This window comes from Pongo abelii, chromosome 4 (assembly GCF_028885655.2).
Source record: "Pongo abelii isolate AG06213 chromosome 4, NHGRI_mPonAbe1-v2.0_pri, whole genome shotgun sequence".
NCBI classification, from domain to species: domain Eukaryota; kingdom Metazoa; phylum Chordata; class Mammalia; order Primates; family Hominidae; genus Pongo; species Pongo abelii.
This window is the reverse complement of record NC_071989.2, coordinates 143,025,096-143,041,941: the sequence shown is the minus strand read 5'-3', so window position 1 is coordinate 143,041,941 and position 16,846 is coordinate 143,025,096. Positions and strand designations below refer to the sequence as shown.

General features: G+C 42.3%; 1 protein-coding gene and 1 non-coding gene across 4 annotated transcripts in view; one reads left to right on the top strand and one right to left on the bottom strand.

Annotated features, from left to right (window-relative positions):
• Positions 1–16,846, bottom strand: part of SEC24A (SEC24 homolog A, COPII coat complex component) — a 75,597-nt gene that overhangs the window by 47,528 nt on the left and 11,223 nt on the right. For all 3 annotated transcript variants that reach the window (XM_002815893.4, XM_054556567.2, XM_009241064.3), the window contains exons 2-6: positions 14,330–14,797; positions 8,898–9,071; positions 4,022–4,099; positions 1,129–1,289; positions 687–859 (exon numbers count right to left, since the gene is read on the bottom strand). In XM_002815893.4, the coding sequence (XP_002815939.2) occupies positions 687–859; positions 1,129–1,289; positions 4,022–4,099; positions 8,898–9,071; positions 14,330–14,797 (1,054 nt within the window). The remainder of the gene's footprint in view (positions 1–686; positions 860–1,128; positions 1,290–4,021; positions 4,100–8,897; positions 9,072–14,329; positions 14,798–16,846) is intronic.
• LOC112133596 (U7 small nuclear RNA) lies at positions 14,137–14,196 on the top strand. The gene has a single exon (XR_002915230.3). It is a non-coding gene; the product is annotated as a U7 small nuclear RNA (small nuclear RNA).

Here is a 16,846-nt window from a genome sequence, read left to right as displayed (position 1 = left end):
TATTTCAATAGAGTCTCAAAATTTTATCCCATTTAAATATTTACATCTAAGTCCTATGCAGAAATAGAGTGGATGGTTATCCTATAACTAAAACATAGTCTCTTCTTGGCTTGTGTGTAAAACAGTCTAAACTATCAAATGACTTATTTTTTGTTTTGTAAGTCTAGTTGACACTGGAATTAAATTAAACTTAGGTGATGACCCAAATTGCAAAGTCTATTATTTAAAAGTTCAGTTTTGCTGAAGATTCTAAATACAATTTAAAGGTACCAAATTTATCAGAAATTATTGATCATATACATTTAAGCTTATGGTAAGTTTTTAGGAAGAAAAGGTATTATGTTTGTTATGAAATTAATTTTAAATGAGAGCAAATAAAGGATTATGTAGAATCAAATCCCTGTACTTTGGATTTTGAAGAAAGAATGTAACCACTATAATGATAATGAATATCATAATCTCATTAGAGCTGATAAGATCAAATCAGTTCAGGAGTTACATCCCTATTTCTTGACGTAGGACTTTTCAAATGTCTATTAAGTAAACAAGTAAAAGAGTTCTATCTTCTGTATCCAGAACTTTCATAAATTAATAATTTGTACAGCTTATTCATAACACCTGATGTGCCCCCTGCAAAAAGCTAGAAAACTTTTCGAACGTGCATAATGTCACATCTGAAGCCTTACTCTGGGTTACAGTTGAGTTTCTGGATGTCTTCATGCAAATTTGGAACCGGAGGCTTCAAAGGTGTTGACGGAAGCATGTTTCTTTCTTGAAGAAGATTGACAACTCTTAGACCCTCTGGTTGTAGACTTAATCCACTCATGCTTGTGGTTAAATGATTAGCACCTAAGGGAGTCTACAGATACATAATTTTAAAGTAAGTAACTTTTATTAAGTGTGTAGGGAAGTGGTTAATTTCTCTGTAAATAACAAAAGTGTAATCTAGATTTCTTGGCCAATCTTTTGGTTCTGGAAAAATGTATAAAGACAAAGGCTTTATGAAATATCCATTATTATTCTAATTGGTTATAAAAATGTATAATATATGTTCCTAAAACTTTCTTCATGTGTATACAGTTTAAACCAAATGGAGGAACAGGTTAAAGAAAATCCCAAAAAGTTTACCTGAGTAAAGGCTTGTGGCCCACTTGGGTAATTCAAGGAAGAGGGTGGTACTCCAGTTGCACCAGGTGGTGTTGTGTTCTGATAACCAGGTGGTAAGGAGGGATATGAATATCCAACACTTCGGCTCATTTTGGGATTCTTGTTAGTAAGCTGTGGTGTTGCTAGAAACAAGGTAACTTTTAAGTTCTATTTTATACTCCAGAATACTTGATTTATTTATTTAAAAAAAACATTTTTTTTGGAGAAAGGGTCTCACTATTGCCCAGGCTGCAGTGCAGAGGTGCAATCACACCTCACTGCAGCCTTAACCTCCTGGGTTCAAGTGATCCTCCTGTGTCAGCCTCCCAAGTAGCTGGAATGACTGGTGTGTGCCATCATGCCTGGCTAATGTTTTTGTATGTTTTGTAGAGACGGGACTTCACCATGTTGTCCAGGCTGGGATTACAGGCGTAAGCCACCACGCCTGGCCCAGAATGCTTTAAATCAACACATAAATCTAATAAGTTATAGGTATTATAAGTCCAAAATTCTTTGGATAATTTAATACTTTCATTTATCAAATTTGTAAAATAAGACAAACACCAGTAACAAAGTAATAGCAATGGTTAAAATCTATTTATTTCATTTTACCTATCATTTTATTTTTCGAGATGGAGTCTCACTCTGTCACCCAGGCTGGAATGCAGTGACACAACCTCGGCTCACTGCAACCTCTACCTCCCGGGTTCAAGTGATTCTCCTGCTTCAGCCTCTCGAGTAGCTGGGACTACAGGCGTGTGCCACCACACCACCTAATTTTTGTATTTTTAGTAGAGATGGGGTTTTACTATGTTGGTCAGACTGGTCTCAAACTCCTGACCTCAGGTGATCTGCCTGCCTTGGCCTCCCGAAGTGCTGGGATTACAGGCATGAGCCACTGTGCCCAGCCAAAAATCTTAATAGATTTACACTAGTTAATATTTTATACTATAGTAGTAGACACAAAAACTAGTTTGCACAGTTAATTTACTTTCATATCGGCTGGGTGTGGTGGCTCATGCCTATAATCCCAGCACTTTGGGAGGCTGAGGTGGGCGGATCACTTGAGGTCAGGGGTTCGAGACCAGCCTGGCCAACATAGTGAAATCCCATCACTACTAAAAAGTACAAAAATTACCCGGGTGTGGTGGCATGTGCCTGTAGCTCCAGCTACTTGAGAGGCTGAGATGGTAGAACTGCTTGAATCCAGGAGGTGGAGGTGAGCCGAGATTGTGCCCACTGCACTCCAGCCTGGACGACGGAGGGAAACTCTGTCTCAAAACAAAAACAAAAACAAAAACAAAACCAACAAAACAAAAGAATAGTTAATTTACTTTCATATCATGTACTAAATTTTGTATTCAGACTAAAATTTTAATTCAAAACAACTTTAATTAAAACATCCTGGCAGGGCGAGGTGGCTCATACCTGTAATCCCAGCACTTTGGGAGGCCAAGGTAGGTGGATCACAAGGTCAGGAGATAGAGACTATCCTGGCCAGCGTGGTTAAACCCCATCTCTACTAAAAATACAAAAATTAACTGGGTGTGGTGGCACGTGCCTATAATCCCAGCTACTCGGGAGGCTGAGGCAGGAGAATCGCTTGAACCAGGGAGTTGGAGGTTGCAGTGAGCCAAGATCACACCACTGCACTCCAATCTGGGCGACAGAGCAAGAATCCATCTCAGAAAAAAAAAAAAAAAAAAAAAAACCTAAATGGGCCGTGTGAGGTGGTTCACGCCTGTAATCCCAGCAAATCGGGGAACCAAGGCAGGAGGGATCTCTTCAAGCCAAGGGTTTGAGACCAGCCCAGGCAATATACTGAGACCCACCCCCACATCTCTACAAAAATAAAAAAACTAGCCTGGCATGGTACCATATGCCGATAGTCCCTGCTACTCAGGGAGGGTGAGGTGGAAGATCACACGAGCCCAGGAGTTGGAGGCTGCAGTGAGCTATAACAGTGCTACTGCACTTGAGCCTGGGTAACAGAGACCCTGTCTCAAAAAAAAAAAAAACACCTAAAAGTACTCTATAGTCAAAACATAATAATAATAAATCCATGATCCCAATTCTGACAGAAGAAAAACTTAACAAAAAATCTAATGCATAGAAATAAAAAATGTTAAATAATAGAGCCAGATGTTGTGGCACACGCCTATTATCCCAGCACTTTGGGAGGCAAAATGGGCAGATCGCTTGAGCCCAGGAATTCAAGACCAGCCTGGGTAACATGGTGAAACCCTGCCTCTACAAAAAATACAAAAATTAGCCAGGGCCTGGGCATGGTGGCTCATGCCTATAATCCCAGCACTTTGGGAGGCCAAGGCGGGCAGATCACTTGAGGTCAGGAGTTAGAGAACAGCCTGGCCAACATGGTGAAACCCTGTCTCTACCAAAAATACAAAAATTAGCAGGGTGTGGTGGCGGGTGCCTCTAATACCAGCTAACTGGGAGGCTTAAGTGGGAGAATCACTTGAACCCAGGAGGCAGAGGCTGCTGTGAACCGAGATCTTGCCACTGCACTCCAGCCTAAGCAACAGAGAGAGACTGTCTCAAAAAACAAAAACAAAAACAAAAAGCTGGGCATGGTGATATGTGTCTATAGTCCCAGATACTCAGGAGGCTGAGGTGGGAGGACTGCTTGAGCCCAGGAAACTAAGGCTGCAGTGAGCCATGATCGCACCACTGCACTCCAGCCTGAGCAAGAGAGTGAGACCCTGTGTCCAAATAAATAAATAAATAAGTTAATAGTATGTATGGCTACATGATTATGAAGTTTCCCTCTTAGTTTCCTATATATTTGTACAATTACCACATATTATTTCTATAATCAGAAAAAAGAGATTAAAAAAAAACTTTCATAGCATCTCACCCAATAAGCCACCTCCTTCAATCTCATCGTAACTACTGTGGACCACCATAGATCCGTTATTGGTATTTGATGTAATACCTAAGAAGAAAGTTCATCAACAAGATTTTAGTTAGAATGATTATAACAATCTCTGTATGATTTGAACCAATATCCAAAATTTTAGATAATTTTCTAAACAACAAATAATTTAAAACCACAGCCTATTAAAAACACCAAAAATCCAAGTTTTTACATATACGATAGTTTCAAGTAATTTAGCTGCAACTTCAGGGAAAGGAAACATGAGTCTTTGGAGTCTTTTTTCACCTTACATTGTACCTAAGCCAAAGGCCCAAATAACAAGGCTTTTTCAAAACCTACTCCAGCAACATAACTTCTAGCAAAAGATGGTTCTTCATGAAGTTTATAAAATTATATACCATCTGAAAGATTTCAGCAGTTTTGAGAGCTGCATTAAAAACCTCTAAGGAGCAGTACACAATGAAAAAAAATTATCAAAATCAAAACTACCTAAAGAAAGAGGCCAGGTGCGGTGGCTCACGCCTGTAATCCCAGCACTTTGGGAGGCCAAGGCGGGCGGATCATGAGGTCAGGAGTTAGAGATCAGCCTGGCCAACATGGGGAAACCCCGTCTCTACTAAAAATACAAAAAAAATTAGCTGGGCGTGGTGGCGCGTGCCTGTAATCAGCGCATGCCTGTAATCAGCTACTCGGGAGGCTGAGACGGGGAACTGCTTGAACCTGAGAGGCAGAGGTTGCTGTGAGCCAAGATCGTGCCACTGCACTCTAGCCTGGGCGACAGAGCGAAACTCCATCTCAAAAAAACAAACAAAAAAGGAAAGTAAAATTATGAGGAACAAAGACCTTACTTTCTTTTCTTTTTGTTTTTTGAGATGGAGTCTCACTCTGTTGCCCAGGCTGGAGTGCAGTGGCGCAATTTCAGCTCACAGCAACCTCCACCTCCTGGGTTCAAGGGATTCTCCTGCCTCAGCCTCCCACGTAGCTGGGACTACATGCGCCCGTCACCATGCCCGGCTAATGTTTTGTATTTTAGTAGAGACAGGGTTTCACCATGTTGGCCAGGATGGTCTCAAACTCTTGGCCTCGTGATCCGCGTGCCTCAGCCTCCCAAAGTGCTGGGATTACAGGCATGAGCCACCGTGCCCAGCCCTTATTTTCAAAATATCTAACAAAGAGAGTGGAATCCAAATTAATTTGAAAATGATATAAATGAATTAGAACAACTGCTTTAAGTCCAGAGGACAACCACTAAAATAGAATTAAAATCTTAATATCTCTTCTCCCAAAATTATACAGGATTAAAGACAAATGCCAGGGACATCTGTTTATGAGAACTAAATATTTATTTCTAGTTACCTCTACTAAGTATGAGCTCTAATTCAGGAATAGAAGACAATTCAGTGAACAGCATTAACCTCTAGCACCTAAGTACAAAACTGCTAACTTCAATAGCTGTATTAACACGAAGCAGATAAATTTAATGGTTTAAAGACAGTAACTTCTAACCAGTTCTCAAGACCAACATGACTTTAGCCATGAATTTGTAACAGAAAACCACAATAAAACTTTTAGGAGAAACAAAAACACTGGGCATATTGTGAATTATTTTTAGTTGTTAAAAAATGTAGGCAAGGCGTGGACGCTTACACATGTAATCCCAGCACTTTGGGAGGCCAAGGCAGGCAGATCACTTGAGCTCAGGAGTTCACACCAGCCTGGGCAACATGGGAAAACCCTGCCTCTACTGAAAATACAAAAATTAGCCGGTTGTGGTGGCACATGCCTGTAATCTCAGCTACTCAGGAGACTGAGGCACAAGAATCGCTTGAACCTGGGAGGCAGAAGCTGCAGTGGACCAAGATCCTTCCACTGCACTCCAGCCTGGAAAACAGAACTCCAGCCTCGGCAAGAGTGAGACTTATGTCTCAAAAATAAATAAAATAAAATATTAGCCAGGTGTGGTGGTACACACCTGTAGTTCCAGACCAGGAGGCTGCAGCTGTAGCCTCCTGCACCTCTGCATTCCAGCCTGTGTGACAGAGTAAACTCTATCTCTTAAAAGTTTTTTTTTTCTGGGGCCGGGCGCAGTGGCTCATGCCTGTAATCCTAGCACTTTGGGAGGCTGAAAGGCAGGCAGATCACAAGGTCAGGAGATCGAGACCATCCTGGCTAACACAGTGAAACCCCATCTCTACGAAAAATACAAAAAAAATTAGCCGGGCGTGGTGGCAGGCGCCTGTAGTCCCAGCTACTCAGGAGGCTGAGGCAGGAGAATGGTGTGAAGCCGGGAGCAGAGGTTGCAGTGAGCCAAGATCACGCCACTGCACTCCAGCCTGGGAGACAGAGTGAGACTCCATCTCAAAAAAATAAATAAATAAAATTTTTTTTCTGCCGGGCACGGTGGCTCATGCCTGTAATCCCAGCACTTTGGGAGGCTGAGGCGGGAAAATCACCTGAGGTCAGGAGTTCCAGACCAGCCTGACCAACATGGAGAAACCCCATCTCTACTAAAAATACAAAATTAGCTGGGTGGGGTGGTGCATGCCTGTAATCCCAGCTACTCGGGAAGCTGAGGCAGGAGAATCGCTTGAACCCAGGAGGCGGAGGTTGCGGTGAGCCGAGATCGCGCCATTGCACTCCAGCCTGGGCAACAAGAGTGAAACTCCCTCTCGAAAAAAAAAAAAAAAATTTTCTTATTTAAATATTTAATGTAACTTGATTTTCAAAGTAATACTGTGGCAACCAATGAGACAATGCCTCATCATTTTGACACTCTTTTTTTTTTTTGAGACTGAGTATTACTCTGTAACCCAGGCTGGAGTACTGTGGTGTGATCTTGGCTCACTGCAACCTCCACCTCTCGGGTTCAAGCAATTCTCCTGCCTCAGTCTCCCAAGTAGCTGGGATTACAGGCACATGCCACCACGCCCGGCTAATCTTTGTATTTTTATTTTTTATTATTTTTATTTTTTTTGAGACAGAGTCTTGCTCTGTTGCCCAGGCTAGAGTGCAGTGGGCAACACTGGAGTGCCTTACGGGTTCAAGCAATTCTCCTATCTCAGCCTCCCGAGTAGCTGGGATTACAGGTGCCCACCACCACTCCTGGCTAATTTGTTGTTTGTTTTTTTTTGTGATGGAGTTTTGCTCTTGTCACCCAGGCTGGAGTGCAATCGTGCCATCTTGGCTCACTGCAACCTCCGCCTCCCAAGTTCAAGCAATTCTCCTGCCTCAGCCTCCTGAGTAGCTGGGATTACAGGTGCCCACCACTATGCCCGGCTAATTTTTGTATTTTTAGTAGAGACAGGGTTTTGCCATGTTGGCCAGACTGGTCTGGAACTCCCGACCTCAGGTGATCCGCCCACCTCGGCCTCCCAAAGTGCTGGGAATACAGGCGTGAGCCACCACGCCTGGCCTTAATTTCTGTATTTTTAGTAGAGATGGGGTTTCACCACCTTGGCAAGGCTGGTCTCAAACTCCTGACCTAAGGTGACCTGCCCACCTCGGCTTCCCAAAGTGTCAGGATTGAAGGCATGAGCCACCACACACAGCTTTGTTATTCATTGCTAACATTATTCTTTTCCCTACTTATAATACTTAATGTAATGCTAGAAGAAAACACAAAAATGATAATATTGATTGTATTCAGTAGTATAATATGGGCAATGTTTTTACCCCCTCATCTGTTTTCTACATCTTGCTGCAACGATTATATTACTGCTAAAATCAAAAGCAATTCTCCTGCCTCAGCCTCCCAAGTAGCTGGGATTACAGGCACATGCCAGCACACCTGGCTAATTTTTGTATTTTTAGTAGAGATGGGGTTTCACCATGTTGGCCAGGCTGGTCTCAAACTCCTGACCTCAAGTGATCCGCCTGCCTCAGCCTACCAAAGTTCTGAGATTACAGGGGTAAGCCACTGTGCCCAGCCTAAAATCAAATTTCTTACTTTATAAAATATCTTATTTAAATGAACACTCTTATTTCCATTACATCCCAAGATGATGCTTCAAAATATTTTACTTATATAAAACTGCATGTAGCTGACATTGATTCCAGGGAGGGGAAAATCAAATTTCAAAAGCTTGTATTTTTCCACTGCTTGTATAAATGACTTTTATTTAGTTTCATAAGTATGTGTTAACATTTACGATAATAGTGGCAATCAAAATACATCTTTTTTTTTTTTTTGAGATGGAGTCTGGCTCTGTTGCCCAGGCTGGAGTGCAGTGGCGCAATCTCGGCTCACTGCAAGCTCCGCCTCCCAGGTTCACGCCATTCTCCTGCCTCAGCCTCCAGAGTAGCTGGGACTACAATCGCCTGCCACCATGCCCGGCTAATTTTTTTGTATTTTTAGTAGAGACGGGGTTTCACCATGTTAGCCAGGATGGTCTCGATCTCCTGACCTCATGATCCGCCCGCCTCAGCCTCCCGAAGTGCTGGGATTACAGGCGTGAGCCACCACGCCTGGCTCAAAATACATCTTGAATGAAAAGGGTCAATATTTTAAAAGGATATTCCTAACATTCTAACATCATGTCAAGAAAAGTAGTAATTCTCCTTTTGCATGCACCCCCAAAAGCCACCTGACTTTATAGCCATGATTTTTTAAAAATCTGCATAGCAACAAAAAAAGTAACAAAACGCTAAGAGCTTTTTTCCCAATGGTAGTCACAGCCCAGCGGATGGCAATGGAATTCCTGAGGAACTTTAAATTGTAAATTTCTGTAGCCCATCCCTAACCAAAACTAGATTTTCTGGAAAAAATGTGATTTTAATGCACAGAATTCAGCTAATATTCATCTTTCTACCCTAAGTCAAAACTTGAGGATTTGACTTTGTTTCTTGGTTCACTTACCTTCTTGGTTGACAGCCGAATTAAGTGAGGGCTGGGGTACATCTCTATATGATGATGTCTGGGGCATGAGGGCCCTTATTGGGGGTGGGCCTCCAGCTGGAGGGGGCCCATGAGGAGCTCCTGGTTGAAAAGTTGTAGGCAGAGGTGGATTCACTAAGGGAGGTACAGAAGAACCTATGGAAACAGTGGTTTTTCACACATCACTTAAGAACTCAAGACTATGGCCAAAATCAGCCTTTTACTAAAGCTGAGTAACTTCCAAACTTACATTTAAATTATAATAACCAAAGAGTCACCAGAAACATGTTAACTTCCTAAATTTACAATTTTTCAATCTACATGCATATTTTACAAATTTCTCTCTCTTCCTTCTCTCCCTCCCTCCCTCCCTTCCTTCCTTTTTTCTTTCTTTCTTTCTTTTCTCCTGCCTGCCTGCCTGCCTTCCTGCTTTCCTGCTTTCTTTCTTGTCACCCAGGCTGGAGTGCAATAGCGCTATCTCAGTTCACTGCAACCTCTACCTCCCAGGTTCAAGAGATTCCCCTGCCTCAGCCTCCTGAGTAGCAGGGACTATAGGCATATGAAACCATGCCCGGCAAATTTTTTGTATTTTTAGTAGAGCCAGGGTTTCACCATGTTGGCCAGGCTGGTCTCGAACTCCTGACTTCAGGTGATTCGCCCACCTTGGCCTCCCAAAGTGCTGAGATAGATTATAGGCGTGAGCCACTGTGCCCAGACCATATTTTACAAATTTCTAACTCTCCCCTACCAGGCCTCTTACCTGTCAATTATTAAAGCAGAGTAAATATAAAATTTGGATTAAATCACTTCTAGAGTAGATACATTGCCCTGTTTATTTTTATTATTATTATTTTAAACTTTAATAAAATAGAGACGGGGGTCTCATTTTGTTGCCCAGGCTGATCTTGAATTCCGGGGCTCCAGTGATCCTCCTGTCTTGGCCTCCCAAAGTGCTGGGATTACAGGCGTGAGCCACTGTAGCTGGCCAGCCCTGTTTATTAATTTTTCATTAACTGATCATTAGATTCAATAGGCCATGTGTCATATTCTAGTACAAATTAACATGAATAAAATTTCAATATTATTAATTTTGTAATATTTTGTTAATTTTGTTTACCAACGTAGTCTGTTCCATTAACATCAACTAAGTTTAGAGTAAGCCTAAAAATAGAGGGCTGGGCCAGGCACAGTGGATCACCTGTGGTCAGAAGTTCAAGACAAGCCTGGCCAACATGGTGAAACCCCATCTTACTAAAGATACAAAAAATTAGCCAGGTGTGGTGGTGGGCACCTGTAATCCCAGCTACTTGGGAAGCTGAGGCAGGAGAACCACTTGAACCTGGGAGGTGGAGGTTGCAATGAGCTGAGATCTCGTCACTGCACTCCAGCCTGGGCAACAAGAGCGAGACTCTGTCTCAAAATAAATAAATAAATAAATAAAAATAAAAATAGGGGGGCCAGGAGCAGTGGTTCATGTCTATAATCCCAGGACTTTGGGAGACCGAGGCAGAAGGAACACTTTTTTTTTTTTTCTGACACAAAGTCTCACTCTTGTCCCCCAGGCTGGAGTGCAATGGCTCAATCTCAGCTCACTGCAACCTCTGCCTCCTGGGTTCAAGCGATTCTCCTGCCTCAGCCTCCGGGAGCAGCTGGGTCCACAAGTGCGTGCCACCATGCCTGGCTAATTTTTGTATTTTTAGTAGAGACGGGGTTTCACCATATTGGCCAGGCTGGAGGCTGATCTCAAACTCTTGACCTCGTAATCCACCTGTCTCGGCCTCTCAAAGTGCTGGAATTACAGGCGTGAGCCACCGTGCTCAGCCTGAAATTTTTCAAAATGTTTCACCAATACTGTTAAATACTCCAGTATCAAGTTGAAAAATTGCCTATTAGGCTGGGCACAGTGGCTCACGCCTGTAATCCCAGCACTTTGGGAGGCTGAGACAGGCGGATCACAAGGTCAGGAGTTTGGGACCAGCCTGGCCTATATGGTGAAACCCCGTTTCTACTAAAAATACAAAAAAAATTAGCAAGGTGTGGTGGCGCATGCCTGTAATCCCAGCTACTTGGGAGGCTGAGGCAGAAGAATTGCTTGAACCTGGGAGGCAGAGGTTGCAGTGAGCCGAGATTGCGCCACTGCACTCTAGCCTGGGTGAGAGTAAGGCTCTGTCTCAAAAAAAAAAAAAAAAAAAAAAAAAAAACAAGAAAAAAAGAAAAATTGCCTATTACTGAACCTTACAACCGCTAACAACACTACCAGTGCCTTGTTGACAAAAGTGAAGACAAAGATTATTGCCATGTAACTCCCTTATCAAAGAAGTGGTCACACATATCTATGGCAGTATAGACAAGTCAAAGGAACAAAGGGGCAAGGTACATTGCCAACTCAGCATGAACAAGAATGTAAAATATATCTGGCCACAAAGATGTAACAACCTACAACCTAATGTTTAACGAATAAAAGTAAACTTATAGAGATTTTCACAGCTTTTAGAAGACTATTTTTGAACAGATAATCATATATTTCATAAAATGAACATTTTTTCAAGTTGAATAATTCTTATTTACAACACTGATAGCTAGAGTTTCAGAGCCTGTCCTCTCAGCCCCTAAATGAGTATAATGATACTTAAAGGTGACCTATTAAAAAAATTCAGGAAAATTTAATATATGAACTAAAAACTTAGTATAACCTAGATACAGCTTTGATATCAGACTATCAGGTACCAACTCTCAGTTATGAGTTGGAAAAACAGAAAAAAAATGAGGAATTTGAAGGTTCTTTGAAGGTTCAAATGAGAAAAAAGAAGGTTACTTTTTAGGTTCATTTTATTAGTTTATATGTTTTTATTTCCCCTTCTTTCATAAGTTTCAGCACTTTTTTTTTTTTTTTTTGAAATGGAGTCTTGCTTTGTTGCCCAGACTGGAGGTAGTGGTGCAATCTCAGCTCACTGCAACCTCCGCCTCCCAGCTTCAAGCGCTTCTCCTGCCTCAGCCTACTGTGTAGCTGGGATTACAGGCACGTGCCACTATACTTGGCTAATTTTTGTATTTTTAGTAGACACGAGGTTTTCACCATGTAGGCCAGGCTGGTCTCGAACTCCTGCCCTCAGGTGATCCACCCGACTCAGCCTCCCAAAGTGCTGGGCTTACAGGCGTGAGCCACCATGCCCAGCCTCAGCACTTATTTACATCTCTCTCACCAAATCTGTAGTGGAGACAAGGTACTCTGAGGGTTTCTATTATAGCTAAATAAATTTCAGATTATTGATAATGTACCTTTTTAAGAGAAGCTACACCTACTCTTAGTATTTATTTATTTTTAAATAAAATTATTTAAAATAAAAGAGATGGGGTCTTGCTATTTTGCTCAGGCTAGTCTTGAACTCCTGGTCTCCTGGCCTCAAGTGGATCCTCCTGCCTTGGACTCCCAAAGTGCTAGGATTATAGGCGTGAGCCACCACGCCTGGCCCTTAAATAGTTTTTAAGTAACTGTTTTCCCAAACTATTTTATTGTGGCTTTGGGCAAATTATTCAAGTCTTATACTTTAGATCTGTAAGAGACTGTTATGAAGATTAAACAAGATAATGCAGGCCTGGCTAGGTGGCTCATACCTGTAATCCCAGAACTTTAGGAAATCCAGGCAGCAGGATGGCTTGAGCTCAGCAGTTACAGTGAGCTATGTTGCTGTTAAGTGAGCTATGATCGTGCTACCCTACTCTACCCTGGGCGACAGGGTAAAACCCTGTCTATACAAAAAAATAAACAACAAAAGATTAGCCAGGCACTGTGGCACGCCTACTCAGGGAGGTGAGGCAGGAGGATAGCTTGAACCCAGGAGTTTGATGACACAGTGAGCTAGGATTGCGCCACTGCACTCCAGCTTGGGAAACAGAGAGATGGCCTATCTCTAAAAAATGAAAAGCAAAACAGAAAAACAGATAATGATATAAAAGTTTGATAGAGCCGGAAAATAATATAGATAACATTTTTTTTTAACACTTAAATTTTTTTTTAGACAAAGTCTCACTCTGTCACCTAGGCCGGAGTGCAGTGGCACAATCATAGCTCACTGCAGCCTCAACTGCCAGAGCTCAAGCAATTCTCCCACCTCAGCCCCCCAGGTAGCTGGGACCACACATTCATGCATTCAAGTGATTGATGTTTGCCACCATATTCATTCATTTCAAGTGACTGATGCTCACTCATGGTATCAAATGAATTAGAACAAAAGTAACATGAAGGATTTTAGCTCTAGTAATTGCAGGTCAGAAGATTTCCACAAAGAAACTTAAGTTTCTAGAAGCAGCTTTAATCTTTACAAGGCCAAAATGCATTCACCAGGGCCAATGTCTGATCAAAGGCTTGGAAAAATAAAGTTTCAGCCATTAACAATTTACAAGCCTGATGGAGTATATGCCATATAAACATACATGAGGTTAAAAAGGTAACTATTGATATTACTATTTCACTTGGAAGCCTACACTAGTTCATAAACTTGAGGCTGTCTGCTGAGAAGTATCAACCTGCAGATCCCAATACAGAATTTTAAATGCTTTTCAAAGAAATACTGGCTCACGCCTGTAATCACAGCACTTTGGGAGGCCAAGGCGGGCGGATCACAAGGTCAGGAGATCGAGACCATTCTGGCTAACACGGTGAGACCCCGTCTCTACTAAAAACACAAAAAATTAGCCGGGCGTGGTGGCAGGCACCTGTAGTCCCAGCTACTCGGGAGGCTGAGGCAGGAGAATGGCGTGAACCCGGGAGGCAGAGCTTGCAGTGAGCCAAGATCACGCCACTGCACTCCAGCCTGGGCGACAGAGCGAGACTCCGTCTCAAAAAAATAAATAAATAATAAATAAATAAATAAAATAAATGTGGCCAGGTGTGGTGGCTCACACTTGTAATCCTAGCACTTTGGGAGGCTGAGGTGGGCGGATTACCTGAGGTTGCGAGTTCAAGACCAGCCTGGCCAATATGGTGAAACCCCATCTCTACTAAAAATACAAAAAGTTAGCTGGGTGCAGTGGCACATGCCTGTAATCCCATAATCCCAGCTACTCTGGAGGCTGAGGCAGGAGAATCGCTTGAACCTGGGAGGCAGAGGTTGCAGTGAGCTGAGATTGTGCCACTGCTTTCCAGCCTGGGTGACAGAGCAAGACCCCATCTCAAAAAAAAAAAAAAAAGAAAAAAGAATGAAAAAAAAAAACTACTAATGAGTGTTACAGCTTGCTTAATTTGTCTAGCAGGCTTTCTGGTTTTTGCTGGAAAGCCGAAAAACAAAAAACTACTAATAATTTTAAAAGTCACATTTTCCATATGGTTTTCAGGTTTCAAGTATTATTTCAAACATCTAAATAAGCAAAAGTTTCACATTTCTACATTTTAAGCACTTCTATAAGAATACTACCTGACTTTATGAAGCTATTTTGAAGTGAAGGATATCCAGAAGAAACATATTGATGATTTGTGGTTAAACTTGTATTTCCAGATACAGTTGGCTGGGATGATGCACGAGGACAATGGTTTGTTTGTGAGGCTGTGGATGGATAGTTATATTGCCAATTCAAAGGTGGCGGCAGGTTGGCTCCAGGAAGAAAGCTACCAGAAGGCATTGGTGTAGTAGATGGGTTCTGAGAAGCAGGTAATGGCATTCGGGGAGCAGGACCACTATGAAGTGAAGGTGTCACTGGATTAGAGGCCACAGGTGGTCTATTAAGAGTCTGCCCAGATCCCTGAGAACCACCATAGTTAGACTGTCCAGAGACTGGATTTAAAGTCTTTGCTGGTATTGGATGAGGATAGGATCCTGGAAGCTGGAAATTGTATCCTTGGCTCACTGACTCTTGTGAAGACAGCAATGCATTTTGGACAGGACCTTCCAATAAAAGGAGGAAAAATTAGTCTTACCAACGAATATAGCAATACTTTAAGAAATAAAGTAAAACATATATTCTTACAGTCAGCAATAAAAACATATAACTCAATTAAAAAATAAGCAAAGGACTTAAATAGACATTCAAATATACTTCCAAAGAAGATAGCTAATAAGCACATGCCAAAACATTCAACATCATCAGTCATTAGAGAAATACAAACATCATTAGTCATAACAGGAATGCAAATCAAAACCACAATGAAGGCCAGCGCAGTGGCTCACATCTGTAATCCCAGCACTTTGGGAGGCCAAGGCAGGTGGATAGCTTGAGCCCAGGAGTTCAAGACCAGCCTGGGCAACATGGTGAAACCCCATGCCTATAAAAAAAACAAAAAGTAGCCAGCCTTGATGGTATGCGCCTGTAGTCCTAGCTACTTGGGGGGCTGAGGCAGGAGGATTACTTGAACCCACGAGGTCAAGGCTGCAGTGAGCCGAGGTCACACCATTGCACTCCAGCCTGGGTGACAAAAAAAAAAAAGATGGACTAAACAGTAGCAAGTAACAGAGGGAATACAGAGATGTCTCAATAAATGAAAACATTTGTAAAAAATTAATGTATAAGCATATGTTGGGTCACTTGGATAAAAATAGGCCATCTCACAGCCCAATGTTGCCACAAGATGTCCTGGCCTAGTTTCATATTTGTATTACAATTTTATTTACTTACTTATGGATTGATTGATTGAGACAGCACTTTACTCTGTTGTCCAAGCTGGAGTACAGTGGCACAATCATGGCTCACTGTAGCTCTGACCTCCTGGGCTCAAGTGATCCTCCCATCTAAGCCTCCTGAGAAGCTGGGACTACAGGCATGCGCCACCATGCCTGCCTAATTTTTTTTTTTTTTTTTATAGAGACAGAGACTCACTATGTTGCCCAGGCTGGTCTCAAATTCCTGAGCTCAAGTAATCCTCCTGCCTCAGCCTCTATAAGTGCTGGGATTACAGGAGTGAGCAAACAGGTTGTATTTACAATCTTATCACAAGCTAATACGCTAAAGAGGTGCCTTCAAGCCAGGTGCAGCCAAGTGAAAGCCAAATACCATCAAAATGTACAAAATAAGCAAAAATTTGACAGGTCAATAAAGATGAAAAGATGCCGGGAATGGTGCCTCACACCTATAATCCCAACATTTTGGGAGGCCAAGGCGGGCAGATAGCTTGAGCTCAGGAGTTTGAGACCAGCCTGGACATAATAGTAAGACCTCGTCTCTATAAAAAATGTAAGAATTCGTTGGGCGTGGTGGCGCCTGCCTATAAGTCCCAGCTACTTGGGGCTGAGGCAGGAGGATCACTGAGCACAGGAGGTTAAGGCTACAGGGAGCTGCGTTCACACCACTGCACTCCAGCCTCTGTGACAAAGTGAGACCCTGTCTCAAAAAAAAAAAAAAAAAAAAAGAATATGAGGTCATAAGGCCAACTGGCAGGAAGACATACAAAAGAACTTGTTTTGTGGTAGTCACCATCATAGACCTATTGTGAGTAACTATTACATGAAATTTTTTTTTTCTGACCTCCCTCCCCACTATGTGAAAATCGTATATGGATCAATTACAAGTAGTTCACAAAAAGTGTAGTAATAAATATATAATAACACCTTCACTAAATGGATAATTTTTTAAAATTCTGAAGTCATTACTAAGTAGCCCATCAAAATAATGGGTCAGTGAGGCTGGGCGCGGTAGCTCACGCCTGTAATCCCAGCACTTTGGGAGGCCAAGGCGGGCAGATCACGAGGTCAGGAGATCGAGACCATCCTGGCTAACACAGTGAAACCCCATCTCTACTAAAAATACAAAAAATTAGTGGAGCGTGGTGGCGGGTGCCTGTAGTCCCAGCTACTCGGGAGGCTGAGGCAGGAGAATGGCATGAACCCAGGAGGCAGAGCTTGCAGTGAGCCGAGATCGCACCACTGCACTCCAGCCTGGATGACAGAGCGAGACTCCATCTCAATAAATAAATAAATAAATAAATAAATAAAAATAAATGG